At 38.2% G+C, this 15,719-nt stretch overlaps 2 protein-coding genes across 9 annotated transcripts in view; both read right to left on the minus strand.

Annotated features, from left to right (window-relative positions):
• acad9 (acyl-CoA dehydrogenase family, member 9) overlaps positions 1-3,262 on the minus strand; it is a 15,131-nt gene extending 11,869 nt beyond the window's left edge. Inside the window, exons 1-7 of the mRNA XM_081356936.1 lie at positions 2,736-3,262; positions 2,426-2,519; positions 1,563-1,664; positions 1,371-1,477; positions 1,167-1,267; positions 999-1,077; positions 735-909 (exon numbers count right to left, since the gene is read on the minus strand). Coding sequence (XP_081213062.1) covers positions 735-909; positions 999-1,077; positions 1,167-1,267; positions 1,371-1,477; positions 1,563-1,664; positions 2,426-2,519; positions 2,736-2,915 — 838 coding nt within the window. The 5' untranslated portion in view covers positions 2,916-3,262. The remainder of the gene's footprint in view (positions 1-734; positions 910-998; positions 1,078-1,166; positions 1,268-1,370; positions 1,478-1,562; positions 1,665-2,425; positions 2,520-2,735) is intronic.
• A 1,101-nt stretch (positions 3,263-4,363) lies between these two features.
• iqsec1b (IQ motif and Sec7 domain ArfGEF 1b) overlaps positions 4,364-15,719 on the minus strand; it is a 175,762-nt gene continuing 164,406 nt past the window's right edge. For 4 of the 8 annotated variants that reach the window (XM_081358474.1, XM_081358472.1, XM_081358473.1 and 1 more), the window contains 7 exons: positions 14,600-14,629; positions 13,606-13,731; positions 13,230-13,329; positions 12,705-12,866; positions 12,335-12,511; positions 10,393-10,442; positions 4,364-8,185 (listed from right to left, as the gene is read on the minus strand). In XM_081358474.1, the coding sequence (XP_081214600.1) occupies positions 7,634-8,185; positions 10,393-10,442; positions 12,335-12,511; positions 12,705-12,866; positions 13,230-13,329; positions 13,606-13,731; positions 14,600-14,629 (1,197 nt within the window). In that variant the 3' untranslated portion in view covers positions 4,364-7,633. The remainder of the gene's footprint in view (positions 8,186-10,392; positions 10,443-12,334; positions 12,512-12,704; positions 12,867-13,229; positions 13,330-13,605; positions 13,732-14,599; positions 14,630-15,719) is intronic. The other 4 variants (XM_081358476.1, XM_081358477.1, XM_081358479.1 and 1 more) reach the window with 1 other exon arrangement.

Consider the following 15,719-nt stretch of genomic DNA (forward strand, 5'->3'; position numbering starts at 1 on the left):
GCGACACTTCCGGTTTTCTTCCCACCGGAGCCTCGCTTTCGATTTCAAAATATGGCTGCGTGAAATCAGCGTATTAACCCATTTATACCATGGTCACTTGCCAAATAACACATTTTTAAAACATTCGTTTATATTTTAATTAGTTTTACAATCGAAATCTAAAGTTTTTACAAACAATAACTTGGTTTCACTGGTTACGCCTGACGGTTTATTTAGCAACCGGAGATATTTATAGTCCGTATAGACACTTTGACTGCCTGTTGCTATGGTTACTCACAGCTGATGTAGCCAGCGCATTTATTAATTTCGAACGGTAAATTGTCAGTTTCACCAGAACTCCTTTACTAGGTGTCCTCCATCACTTTTTAATGGACACCCTGCAGCCAATCAGAATCGAGTATTCACCCAGACCATGGTATAACATTAGTTGAACTAAGAGTGAACAATACTTCTTCAGCCTTTATAAATCTTAGTTGATATTAATTTCAACATTTAGTAATACATTATTGAAATAAAAGGTTGTATTTGTTAACATTTAGTTCACTGTGTGAACTAACATGAACAAACAATGAACAGATGTATTTTTATTAACTAATATTAACAAAGATTAATAAATACTGTAACAAATGTATTGCTCTTTGTTAGTTCATGTTAGTTAATACATTAACTAATGTTAACTAACGAACCTTATTGTAAAGTGTTACCAAAATTGTATATATATCTTTCAAACTCACTGTTTGATCCTCTGATTCCTAGTTTGTCCTCAGGCTTGCCACTGGTGACGCCACCGAACGCCCTCTCTACAATGAAAGCTGTGATCTTATCTTTCTTTTGACCATCTTTGTCAACAACTTCTGTCCTGGCAAAGACGGTCATGATGTCTGCCCATCCTCCATTGGAAATCCAAAACTTGAGATCAAACAACAAGATTTAATCGAAATACAGCCAGTGAAGAGATTTCACTAAGCTAGACAGAATGATCTGACTGAAGCTGTCACCTTTGTGCCATTGAGCAAGAAGTGCTTCCCATCTTCTGTCAGCGTGGCCCGTGTCTGTATAGATGCGGCGTCACTGCCGCTAACACACGAGAGTACATTTCATTTGAAATGATAATCATAGCAGATCTGAAAAAGGATCGGTTCTAAATCTTAGGTGAAATGCGGTACCTTCCAGGTTCAGTGAGGCAGAAAGCTGCAACATGCTCTCCTGTTGCTAGTTTGGGAAGGTATTTTGCTTTCTGAGCGTCATTTCCAGCAATCAAAATTCCCTGAAATGCAGCGGCTATGTTAGGTAAATTGTCTTTGAAATATCAAACAACATAGTAGTTAATAATAGGACCCACAATGCAACACCGAAAGTCGTGCGCTTACCTTCAGGCCAATGGCTTGATGTGCAGCAAGTGTGACTGCAATAGCCCCATCTAAAGAAGTGATCTCTCCTAACCTGGCATACATGGTGTTTGAGAGGCCCAGACCGCCTGGAGGAAACATGCAAACAAGCAGATGAAACTCTGACGGTATATTAGAAATAGTCCGTCGTATGAGGTCAGAGGTCAGTCTCACCATATTCTTCAGGTATCTGGATCCCAAACAGACCCAGTTCCTTCAGCCCATTTAAAGTCTCAGGAGGAATTACGGCCTCAAGGTCGATCTTCTTAGAATCAACTAGAGGTGATATTTGCACAAGTACAGAAAAAAAGGACATTTCAGTCATTTGAATAAATCCATGAAACTGCAAAAGCTGAGATCAGGTATTAAAACTTTTTAAATATAAAATCTAAAAATCTTAAAGAAGTTGTACAAATGGAAGATTTACTTGCTTCCACTAAAGCACAAAAGTATTTCTGTTAATTATTAATTAAAGCTGCAGTCCGTAACTTTTGGGGCTCTAGCGGTTAATAAACAGAACTGCGTGCGTCTTGCGGAAGAACATTGTAACCGGAGCTAATTCTCTCTGTTTAGGTCTATGACGAGACACACTGTTACTGGACTACTCCGCAGTGGTACAACCCGAGTCTAAAATAGTCAGAACATAAAAACGTATTATTGGTGTACGGTACACCAATAATACGTTTTTATGTTCTGACTATTTTAAATCTTCATAAAAAGACAAAAAAAAAAAAAACGATTTGGAAAATGGTTTAATGATGTACTCGTTTATTACATACAATTACATTTGGTAAATTCACACAAAAAAAGTTAAGGACTGCAGCTTTAACTAAAGTTACCTTGTTATACTTTATTTGTTAATCAAATGCTGTTTTAGATGGGAAAAAATGCAATTTTAAACAAGTGGACTTGATTAACAAGTGGACACAAGTATGTTAAGTATTAAAGTAAATTAATATAATACAACACAATATATGTACAGAAAGCTCACAATAAACAGACAAAAGCACAATAATACATGCTTTCTTTGTACCCACCATCTTCACTGAAAAACTTCTCCACAGGCTGAACAAGTTGGTTCATCTCCTCTAATTCTTCATTGCTGATTTCTGGGTAGGGAAATACTTCAGTCTGAAAGATGTAGGCTATGCATTATTTTTATGTAAAATCACAGTATTATCCAGATTTTTTTTTTTTTTGTGAATATTATAATGATGAATATATTCATATATATACATACATATATAAATATACATACAAAGCGGTTTCCCCTGCTCAAGTGCTCAACATTTCAATAGGTATGTCAGTTATGTAAAAACAAATTATTCTGCATTTTGTTTACATCACCTTGTTTACTTTGCCCAGGAACATATCTTTCGCATATGCCAAACTCCTCGCACTGGATCTAATGGATCGCCGCGACTGAAACCGATGCAGACAATCTCCATTTTTCGCGACTCGTGCAGCGAACAAATTTCTCCCAAGCTTGACAGTACTTGTCAAAAGAGTAAGTTTGTTCAGGCTCATCTTTAACGTGAACACTCACCCTGATCACCCTACGACTGTCTGAAACACCTTTCACCCATTTTCGTCTCACATTGATGACGACACGAGTCAATCAGGGTGCAGTTCTTTTTATGCCCTGCAGATGTCAGCGTTTAGCTGCAATACACATATTGTTATTCATTTCAATGCTGAGTGAAAATATAACGTGAATTCCCACCAGTCACTGAATTCATCAAAATTGTTGCTCAGATTTATGTGGATTTCATGCGTTCAAATATTAATAAACAAACAGTAATTAGTTGTTCAGTGGTTCTCTTTCATTGCAGTCCTTTTCTGGGCAGCGACCCAGTGTTGTTGGTGTTGACAATGAGGACTTAACCCTCAAAGCTGCTCTATTTATAGCCTACAGCAAGCCAGACAGACAGACAAGAAGGGCACAGTTCCCTTTCTCACCAGCTGTCTGTAGGTCACAGCGTCACACATGCATAAGAAACGGTTTATCCAGACATTCACAACTCTGAATTCACAAAGCGTGTAGTTTCTTCACGAAAACATGAATCTTGAAGCTTTCAGCCTTATCTTTATTACAAATATAGCCTACTTCCATTCAAAAGTGTGGGGTTGGTTTAAAATTTACAAAATATATATTTTTGAAACCTTTTATGCTCACCAAGACTGCATTTATTAAAAATGCAGTAAAAACAGTAAAATTGTGAAATATTATTACAGTTTCAAATAACTCTATTTTTTAACTTATTCCTGTGATGGCAAAGCTGAATTTTCAGCATCATTACTCCGGTCTTCAGTGTCACATGATCCTTCAGAAAACATTCTAATATGCTGATTTGGTGTTCAAGAAACATTAAGCCTATTATGATCAATGTTGAAAACAGTTGTGCTACTTAATATTTTTTGTGGAAACCATAATACACTTTTTTCAGGATTCTTTGATGCATAGAAAGATAAAAAGAACAGCATTTATTTGAAATTGAAATCCTTTGTAATATCTAAATCAATGTGTCCTTGCTGAATAAATTTTTTTTTTTTATACTTTTTTATATATTTTCAAAGCATGATATCTCGGCTCTTAATATGTCTAATTAAGCTGCGTATAATGAAAGATTTTTTTTGATATTCCAATTTCAGTACTTACCATGAGTTTGTCGTTCACAAACAAGCTCATAAAAGCATTTATAAAGAGAGTACTGAGAAGACTAAAAATTAGAATGAAAAAGACTGTTGCAAGGATTCTGAGAACCACCAAACCTTTCATAAAACCAGTTACGCAATGACCTTGCTGACTCAAACATACTTTTATGCTGAATTCAGCAAGGCTTTGGAGAGTTTTGAAGGCTATTTCTAATACCTAACTACAAGAGTTTATTCATTTCGAGATCCACAGAAAATGCTAAGGACATGCATTCAAAATGATTTACATCAACATAATGTGTGCTATAACGCAGAACAATACAGGTTTATGGTATATTGTTTTATTTCATGTTCTCAACATGGTCACAGTTATAGTTAAACATCAATAGGGTCTTGTCATCTACTTAAAAACAGAATGCATATTAAAACCATAGTTCTCCTCTCCTCATTTGGTAGTAAAAAAGAAAAGAAAAGAAATGTATGTTTGAGTGGACGCACATGAAAGGCGGTGAGAGTCATGTAACAGTCGGCTTATTAAAGAAGATCCTATGACAAATTCAATAAGTACATTTGGTAGCAGAAGCAGTGTCATGTTAATATGAGTCTCTTTAAGGTGGAAAAGGACTACACCGTCAATGCGATGGCTGAGCGAAAAACAAAAAAGTATAATACAGACTATGTACACTTCAAACAAACCCCCAACACTTATACTTTCCCTTTATCATCCATAATAGATTTCTATATGATATGCTTTTTTTTCTTTCTAATTTCTCACATTGGTTTGTGATATATACAGCAACAGCTTTTTTTTAATAGAAAACAAATCAGAAGTGTAATGATCTTTTTAGGGAGTAAACAAATGATACACATGCCGAGATGCAGTGGCACAGAATAAAATGTAACAGCAAGCCAAGCCAACATCACAAACAAAACAGAAACAAACAATAAAACCAACCAATCGAACAAACAAAAGATGAGAAAGAACATAATAAAAAGAAAGCACATTTCTTCATTTTTTAAATAAGCTCACATTTCAACCAGAGGTGCTAGGCATCAGCTGCATGCAAAGCTTTGTGACGTTTTGACTTGACCGTCCAGTACTATACAGTACAAAGCTGAAGCACCACAATACATTTACAAATACACTGCACTGAAATCCATAAAAAAAAAAAGAACATTCAACACAAAGGTGAAAAAAAAACATTAAAAAAACTCTTTCTTGACAGCTCTCTGAATTTATGGTCGATGGTTTAGTCAGAAATGGCTTCGGGTGATCGCATTCGTACGGAGAGATGGACTGTCCTAGTCTGATTAATGCTGTACTGTACAAACTACTGGCCTCGGTGCATCTTGGGAACAAGCCAGGTGTTATGAAGTCTGATAATGACATAGACACGGATTTATGCTCTATTATCCGTAAGCTTCTATTACTATACGGACGTGCCCTTGCGGCACTTATTTTCCTTTATGAACTATTTGACGATCAGCGTTTAATTTTTAAGCCCAGATAAACAATAAACTGATGTCTCCTAATTGATTCTATTCTGGCGCGAGGTTTTGAATGAAGAGAAGTCTACAGATTTTAATATGTTCATCATCATCATCATCATCATCATCATCATCATCACTCATTTAACAACGGTCAACTGTAACACTGATAATATCTCTGGAAATATGCAATATCTAGAGAATATTTTTGTACAATATACATGCAAGAGTACTTTAGCTGACATTCCTGACTGTAGGTTGCAGGTAAAACAGAGACCAGGGAGAACAAGTTGTCGGTGTGGGCGAGAAACAATATGGGGTCAGACGTATATGATGTTAGAAATGTGATATAACAGAAACAAACAAACCAAACAACTGGTTGAAATTCTGAATTTACAAAACCGAAACATATATATTGCACATGATTAGTTAAAAAAAAAAAAAAAAGAGAAACAACGCACAGCAAATGTCGCAACTGCTGACACCGGTCTCGTATAAGCTCATTTCAGCCGTGGTTTCTGTACATTAAGTGATTATTTACAAAGACAAGTGCTGTTCAGAAGCTCTGTGCTTGAGTTAAAAGAGCGTCGAAACGCAAAACGAATACATCGAATCACAGCTCCAACACCATTTATCTACTTACAGTACAAAACAAGTCAAAAATTGAACCAAGAAAGGGGATATGTGTGAAAAAACATGTCCAAATCCGTTTCGAGTGAGAACACATCCATCCGACCCACTGCTACATATTAAATGCAGTTTACATTACATTAGATTACATTACATTAGCTGTGTTTCTGAGCAAGTGAAAGGCATTCTCACAGGAGGACAGAAGAATATGTATCAAATCTACTTCATTTCCACACAGAAGAGGGCACACGCTCAGCCTGCTGAGAAAAATCAACATCTCTGCACAAACTAAGCTTTTAAAATATGGGGGGAGAATTCGATCAGCCTGCTTTCCTCCGACACAAACGCTACCCCTAATGTTAGACGTCAAAATAGCCTTTTCATTGCACCGGCTTTGCCATAAACATCTTCAAATGTACATTTGTTTCATATTGTTTTATTCATCTCTAAAAAAATAGTTAAAAAAATAAAAGCATGTTGCAGCAGTGGCCGGGACCGATGAGTCGAGGCCGTGGAGGATCCATCAGTGAGCTCCCTTGTTCCGCCCTCCCCCTTCCCAAAGTCCCTGTGATTGGTTTGCGCTACGTAGATCCCAAAGGAGGTGGTGCGAACACAAGCCGGAGATTCCGGGAGAATCTTCCAACTCCAAGGCAACCAATGATTTCCACGTTGTTCAATTGGCCACCTACTGAGTTCAGTATCAGTGAAAATTAGTAACCCCTACGTCGTGAGTACACAGAGAATACTGAGATTTTATCTGAGGCTTCGGACTATTTTTGTTCTAGACCAATAATAACAATAGCTGCTAATATTATTATTATTATTTTACAAAATACTATATGTACGACATACACAAAGCAAATCTTTTTTTTTTTTTTTTTCTGATTAACTCAGTCACTGCTTTTTAATAATTGGCACGTTATAGTCCCCTAACTATATCACAGAAATGTGTGGTCTACAGCTACATTAAATACTGGAACACCACTCGTTTTGACTGACTTAGACAGACTGTTATCTTAAACCGTTGTTCTAGCAAAAACATAGTTTCTGCAAACTAATAAGCAGGCTATTTGTTAATGCATTTAGGTAATTAAGTACAAGAAAACAGTTGCCACGGTCTTTTGCGCATGCTTTTGCTTCACCGCCAGAGTCGAGAAGGTTGAGAGTCTCTAAAATGGAGCCTAAAGAAGCAGCAGCAGCAGCTTTGTCTGGGGCTCTACAGCTTGAGCAATGACTGGTAAGAACTGATGATTTGAGTTCTAGCCGCCCCAGAAGGCCGGTGCTACACATTGTGGCTCCCTTTCCCAGAGGAGACGGGCGCTGGATGAGTTAAACGTGAGTCAAGGTGCCCTTTTTGTTCATGTCCTGGTAGGTAGCAACAATCCGTTGCAGGTTACAATCTAAACAGAGGCCCAACGGACAGCCCGCCAAAAACGGTCCCATTCCCAAGAGGAAAGAGTTTGCGGAGGGGCTCAAACCACAGTGCTGATGCCGCTGTGTTTGGGCTTGGTGCTGCTGGCCGCCGGAGGAGGAGCCGGAGGCTGGCTGTGGTGGTGAGGTGCATGCTGGGAGTGGGCGGGGTGCGACAGGTCTCGGTGCGTCCCGTGGCCGTGGGGGCCGTGCGAGTGGCTGTGAGAGGAAGAGGGGCCGGGCGTGGGGTGGAACTGGTGGGGCGGGTGTTGAATGTGCGCTGGGGGGTGGTAGTGATGGTGGTGGTGGTACGGAGGGGGGTTCTGCATGTGGCAAAACTGAGCGTGGTGGGGGTGCATCTGGGCTTGGGTCTCAGTGACGGTGACGACATCGCGGGCCGTGTGGTGCAGGTTGGTAGGGTGCGGGGTGTGAGAGATGAGTGTTGGGTGGGAGGGGTGGGAGGACTGGGCAGCCAGAGAGGGCGACTTGCCCCGCTTGGTGCCGAATATGGAGCCTAGGAGAGAGGAGGAGTTGGGGATGGACTGCTGGCGGGAGGGGCAGTCGCGGCTGGAAGTGGCTCGGCGGCGTATGTGGGGGCTGCTAATGATGGACCCCTGTGGGAGCACGAGGGAGAGAGAAGAATGGAGAAGTTAAAAACGAGATGTGTACAGCATGCTTAATGAGTCAACAGTTCCATTTATTATATATTTCACATTCTGCATTCTGAATTTTTAAATGTTAGGTAATTATTAGGGTTGGGAACCAATCCAGGTTTCTATTTAAAACAAACAAACAAAAAAACACCACCAATGATTTTCATGTTAATGGTTCTTGAATGTCCATATCTTTGGACCAGCATAGTCCAGTTCATTAAAAAATGACTCTTGTAGGCCATTTTATTTTTATTAAATCATTAAAAGGACTCACAAATGAGTTCTGGACACATGAGTTATTGGTTTTAATCAGTCTAATGGCTCGCTCACTGAATAAATCGATTTGATTCTTGAACTGAAGTCATTACTTGTGTAATGTCCAAATCAAGAAGAACCATAAACTGTTACTGTGGCACTAAAATCAGTGGAGTTAGTGACTAGGTGATTATAAAGCAATGTGTAGTTAAAGACACATTCAGAGCTTTGACATAATAAATTGCACTTTAATTATTAATAAAAAGCATTGACATGTAACAAAAACGTTTTTGTTTAGTATATTTGTTGGAAAAAAAGGGACCAAATGTACTTAATATACTAAAAAAATCGTTTCAATCAATGTTTCAATAAAATAATGCAATCAATAAGGAACTGGAACCATCCAGTAGATTCAGAGACAAAATAAGTGCATTTCAATTCTTTATGATTCCCATCCCTAGTAATTAAATATTTCATATATTTTAAGTCATAGAACTGAAATACACAACCGTTCAAAAGTTTGGGGTCTGTAAGATGTTTTAAATATTTTTGATTGACCAAAATAAAGTAAAAACAGTTATTTTGTGAAATATGATTACATTTTAAATGTAATTTATACCTGTGATGGCAAAGCTGAATTTTCAGCATCATTACTCCAGTGTCACATGATCCTTCAGAAATCTTTCTAATATGCTGATTCGAAGCTCAAGAAAATGTTCTTATAATTATCAATGTTAAAAACATAATATTTTTGTGGAAAAAGTGATGTTTTTTGAGAGGGAGGGGGTGGGGGACTCCCTGATGAATAAAAAGTTTGAAGGAACAGCATTTATTTGAAATAGGATTCTATTGTGACATTATGTCTTTACTGTCACTTTTAATGCATCTTACAAGTTTCTTTCAAATTCTAAAAAAATAAAAAAATAAAATGTACTGACCCCAACCATTTTGAACAGTCCTGTAATACAGACCAGAAAGTTCATCCCCAAAATAGTATCACATAAAAGTACTCGAAAAATCATTCCTTTATGTCAAACAAGGACCCAGCACTCAAGCAATGCATCATGATCATCCATCAGCAGTTAATGCATTTATAAAAGACTGAAGCAGATCGCTGAAAGCCATGCATTACATGCAAAAGCTGGAACAGGCAAGATTGAGTTAGTCAGCATTTAGTGATGTTAAAGCGAGCATATGGGCTTTCCTGCATTCTAGGATAGGCTGTCAATCAAACAGGCACATGTGATAACCTACAGACTAAATGGATGGCAAATCCAAATCCAGTCTGTTATAGCATCGATTCCTTTGCTATACTCCCTCGTGTTTATTATGCTTATCGGCACACAGATGGGAAACGATTTCGAGGCATTCCAAGAGGTAAAAGGTGCTTTAGGGCTGGAGAGGAAGAGGTCAAGTGGTTGGAGGTCGGTGAGGAAATGAAGACTTGCACTTTTTGAAGTACTCTAACAGAACACTATTGTTCACTTGCAGCTGCCAAGTGAAACATGCCATCAGGAATCAAATTAAACATTTTACAAAGGAAAAAGACAACGCAGCCCACTCTACGTGACATGGGATGTTTGCATTAGTTGAGTCATGCTGACTAAGTTGGACTGTGGAGATGTTATGATATGTGATGTGAGCCACGGGGGCAGAATTGCCCGTCATTCCACATAAGCTCCACAGGAACAGGCAGCTCATGCATGCAGGGTGGCCTACTTAGTCCAAAAACAACACCACACACATACAGATAGTTGAAACTACTGAGCAAAGAAGCAACCAAAGAGAAAAATATGGAACAGACCAGAGAAATTAATAAATAAACAAAGCAAAGTTGCAGTTTCAAAATGCAACATTGTCACACAGAATGGCGGCCTGTTGTAGGTTCTTGCATCCTATATCACGGTACTTACTTCCATATTGCTGTCTAGAGATCCTGCACTGCTGCGGCGCCCCCGCTTGCCTGAGCGAGACATGCAATATGATAGATTAGAGCACGCTCGAACAGTCAGATATATAGAGGCGCATGTAGAAGCGTATATATCCTGCCTGCCTACAGGGGCGCTATTGAGACATGAAGCAAGCAGCCGTAGTCTGAAAAGGGAGGGAGGGTAGAGCCAGGTGGGTCAGGAGCTTTTAAAGGGCCAAAGGATGAGGGTATTCTGGTCCTAACATCAAGAAGCATAGTACAGCTACATCTACAAACTAGGGTTTGATTACTACAAGCACACTGAAGATTCCTATTAGAGCTGCACGATATACCAAATTAAAATTGATATGCAATGTAATTAAGTAAATATGCTCCAGAGCGGCACTGCTCATCCACATGATACAGAGCTTCACCGGACCACGAGCTGCCCACAATCAAACTGAACTGAATTCAATTGAATGGAATAAAAGCTTGATGGTTTAATGTTCGAAAATGAAAAAAATAAGATATAAATATTAGTATAAGTATTACAATATTACAATATATTTCTTATTTTGTTTAATATATTATTTAATAATAATCACAATAATCATTATTTTATACTGAATTGGTGGGAGACAGTGGGAATGTGTCCTGCAAACTTAAACCAAGTAAACCCAAGTGAAAAAAAAAAAGATCAACCCCAAAAGAATGGTTCCCACAAAAAATAAATTGTCTTCAGGAGTTAAACAAAACATTTTCCATCTTTTTAAATAATTTTTATTTTGCAATCTCCAACAAAATCACCCTACTCGTTCTGTCAATGTCAATTTTTTCCAATATCGTGCAGCCATAATCCCTACACTAGATCACAGAAGCAACTGAAAAAAAAAAAAAAAAGCAAAAACAGTACCAAAAAAAATCATTATCGTTTTTGATGTATGGTCAAATACAAATGTGGCAGCTCAGACTAGCAGTATGAAACAATCGTCAATCTGGAAGAAGAATTGAATGACTGAATGACAATGTTAGCAGAGTACACACTTAGATTCTTCTTAATCCGTTATTATACAAGATACTGCGCACATTTTCAGTGTAGTACAGGATTGCTGGAGTGGGATATTCATAGTTCTTCCAGATATCTCTCAGGTTCTCATGTGTAGTGTCTCCTGTCGTCAGACTCAACGACCAGCTTGGTCGAGTTCAATTCACACTTACGGAGTGTGACTACGCTGTGAACTGATTGTTCTAACAGAGAAGGCATGTGAGGTCACACTTCACACTATCCATTTTTTTCCAGTGTAGTGACTGCCATGTTTAGGGCTCAAAAGCATCTGCTAAATAGAGTGAGAAGATATCACAGCTCCCAAATTGTGTGAAGGTTCAATTATAGAGTGGGAAAAACAAATGTGGAAGATAATATTTGTCAGGATGCTTCTAGCTTCGTTAGCCATGGCGAAGGACATTCATAACAGGGCTGGGTGATATAGGGTTATGTTTTTCATCTAATATTTATATTTAATTTCAATTGCCGAAAACAATTTTCAATCATTTTGGTTTTAGTTAACAATAACAACACTGGTAAAAATCTATATTAAATAATCAAAGCATGCTTTCCCAATACTGATTCTCACTAGACAAGGACCATGAAACTAGTCTTTAGAATAACTAAAAATGGTCCAACAAGAACACATTAAACAAATCAAATTATTAATTTTAAATTGCCAATGAAATCCTGTGAATATTTGATATATCACCCAGCTCTAATTAATAAATAATTGAGGCTACACTAATGGTTGTGGACAAACACCAATTTAGAAGCAAGCATTCAGCGCTCTACTTTGGCAAGAGGCGAAGTATTGTTTGGACAAGACTGCACAAACTAATCAGAGGTTGTGACAGATAAAGCCAGAAGCACATCATGTCACGTGGGTCTGTACACTCACCTGCATCTGAAAGGTCTCGCAAGGAGCTGCTGAGGGCACTTCTCTTGAGGCCTTCACCTATGGCGTAGCTGTCATCCAGACTGGTGCGACTCAGATTGCCATTTCCTGTGTCTTTCTTTAGTCCCGAGCTCTGGGAAATGCTGGGACGGACCACACCTTTTTGCTTCTCCAGTTCAGCTGGGAAAAAAACATCAACATCATGTTATTTCACATGTCATTTTACTTCAACGCACCGAACATTAGACTTTTGGGATTGTAGTTCAAGTTATTTGAAAAAGCACCACATTGTGAAAAGGCCCATTTTACTTTCTTTTGTGGACTATCCTGGTCACTCTCTCCAACATAATGAAAGTGAATGAGAGCCGCTTACACTCTATTCTGTACTTCTCCATCTCCTGCACCTCTGCGATGGACTCCCGCAGGTCATCTGTGAACTTCTTGCGGTCTTGCGGGTTGGGGGCGTTGAAGTTAATGAGAACTTTAATGTCTGCCCCTGGAAGAGCTGAAGTGAGACGCACTCCATTGGGGTAATCTGAAAAGCAGCAGCGGGGGGGGGGGGGATATTTACAGACTGGCGGATCATGACAGGACTCAGACGTGCCCTTTTCAGAGGGACACGCTAATCGATATTCTCACATTTCACAATCGCATATGACAGAGATGTTAATCTTGGTAATACATCCTAATACACAATACTTTTAATTTGTTTTCGATCAAAAGCAAGCATTTCATGACCTTTAACACCTGTTTCGTGTTTTCCTGTGCAGTGAAAAGCCTGGTTTTTACATGACACGCCAGCACGAAAGTGAAAGCGTGCAATCAAACTGTATGAATAAGGTTAAACATAGTCAATATGGGGTCAAAAGGGCTTTGACCCTTCGCTATGGGTACTTACACTGGTTTTCAAACAGAAGCACCTGCATCCCGTAAAGAGAGAAGGACTGCCTGAAGCTGTACGTCACAGAATTCTTCTTCTTCTGGAAAATCTTAGTGACCTGAATCAAAAGCAGTCACATTAGGACTCCATCTGTTCCTAATTATCTTCTCTTTTCTTTGAGCCTCCGGAAAAGCTGAGTAACACTTTCTGACTGTCATGATGTACACTTACTAACCTAGAATTGGGCTAAAAATGTCTCGCTGACCATTACACCATCATAACAACAAGAACATAACAACATAACAAAAGACGCTATGATGTACAGTAAGACTGTTTGGTCTCATTTTTTCTGTCCTGTTATGTGTCATGGGCTATGATGTGTGTGCTTTCTTACCACCAAAAGGTCATTGAACAGGAAGATCTCTCTCTGGTGGAGACCCAACTTCTGAGGTTTATTAGGGTCCGGCACTTCGAACAGCCTGCAGTAACATACCAGCCTGCGATGTGGTAGGGACAACACCTGTATGTGGGGAACAAATATCGATTAGCCCGAACCTGGTCCATAAATGAGATCAGACATGTTCAGAATATAATTAATATCAAGTATTGCTGCAGTATATAGTACTGTACGTATTTATACACTGTACTCTGCAGAGTATGCACATTTTCAAGCAGTAAACTATAGAGGTTACGGCATAGAATACTGTATCCCAAAATGCAATGCACTCGACTTGACCTGCCATTACCAGTTCCAACATTTTTAACGTGTTTTTCCTTATTTGTTATTTGACCAGACTGTCAAATTATACAAAAACAGGTCAAAACAAGATCATTTGACCACAATGTAGCATACTACTTTAAAATGTGGATTTTTTTTTTAAGAAATCGTAAATAGTATACAGTATACACTATATACTGGTATGCAGTCACATAAAATAGGCATAATAATTGATTTTCTTTGGTAATACATTTTTAAAATAATAATAATTATTTCAACCCTCCAACATACATTAAAAACCGACCATAATGTAGAATACTAGTTGGAACTGTGGAATAATTCTTATTGTTTCATTTATTATTTTATAAAAAATAGCAAAAAGTATACAGTATATAGAGTAAATCATTCATTTAGTAACATAAAAATAGATATAATTATTATTATTTGGTTTAATTTCATAATATATTTTTATTTTATTAAACAATATATTTTATTAAATAATATTTATTTATTTCAAACCTCCAACCTACTACTTTATACTTCCAAAACTGACCAGAAGGAGTGCCAAAAAAAAAAAAAAAATTTAAACACATTTTTTCTAACTATAGTTATCAGATTTAAATATTTGAATGGCATTGATAGAATAAAAAAAAGTGAACATTATACTTACACAACCAAGGCCATGGTGCAGAGACCCAATCTAAAAAGAGGAAAAAATGAGACGGATGAGTAAGAATCATAGTGAGAAGACTGAGGGGAGGCTTGAAGGTCAGAGAGTGGTCTCTCTCTCGTTATTAAGACCCCCCTCCGTCTACCTGTCAGATGTGAGCTGTACTGTATGAATGGGGTGAGAAGGGAGGTTAATGTGGAGCCAAACTGCTGCTTCTCGAAACTGTGACAGGAAGTCTCGGCCCATTTTGAGAAACCTAATTACATGTCTTCAGGCAGGGGTCTCAGGCACAGCAGCCTTCTATCGGAGCTCCACAGGAGATCTCTATTATGTCTTCTCCAAAGATATGTGGAAGATACACCAGGGAGAAAGCTTTCCTGGCAACAAAGTCATGTGTGCCATTTCCATTGCAGCTTAAATGTTAATTATTTCAGCTCTGAAAACCCACAGTGCCTCCAAATTCAACTGTGTGACAGGCATGAAGATGCAACAGCTTCAGTTAGTTTATCCTTGGGAGAGACCAACTCTGTTGGAGGGATGATGTATATTGTACTTATCTTGTGTGGATTAAAGAACAAAACTACCTGAACACTTTTCTTAAGATACCACTCTCCAGATGTGCATCTATCAAGCTAACAGACCTGAGTGAACTCTAGTGGTCTAACAATCTACCTGCTTTTATTTCAAATCAACAAAGACACATTAAATTGATCAAAAGTGACAGTAAAGACTTTTATAAGATTTCCATTTCAAATAAATGCTGTTCTTTTCAACTTTATATTAATCAAAGAATCCTGAAAATAATAATATAATGCAATATATTGATAAAAAATACATTTAATTAAACCATTTATTTTATTATTAATCATTCAGCAAAAAAACAACAACTTTCATTATGCATCACACTGAACATGCTTCCTCCTCTGAATAATTTCTATGGTTGTAACTCGCTGTACTGCATGAAAAGGTGGTTGAGTTCATAGCAGGTGAACTGTCAGTAGATTTCATCTTTAGATAACTCTGAAGGCCTCTGTGGAAAAGCAAATCCCATTTATCACTGCAGAGCATCACGCAACCCTTGCCACATGACTTACATGCACGCACAGACATCACAGTCAGA

Source organism: Scardinius erythrophthalmus, assembly GCF_964197995.2.
Source record: "Scardinius erythrophthalmus genome assembly, chromosome: 25".
Taxonomy (NCBI): Eukaryota; Metazoa; Chordata; class Actinopteri; order Cypriniformes; family Leuciscidae; genus Scardinius; species Scardinius erythrophthalmus.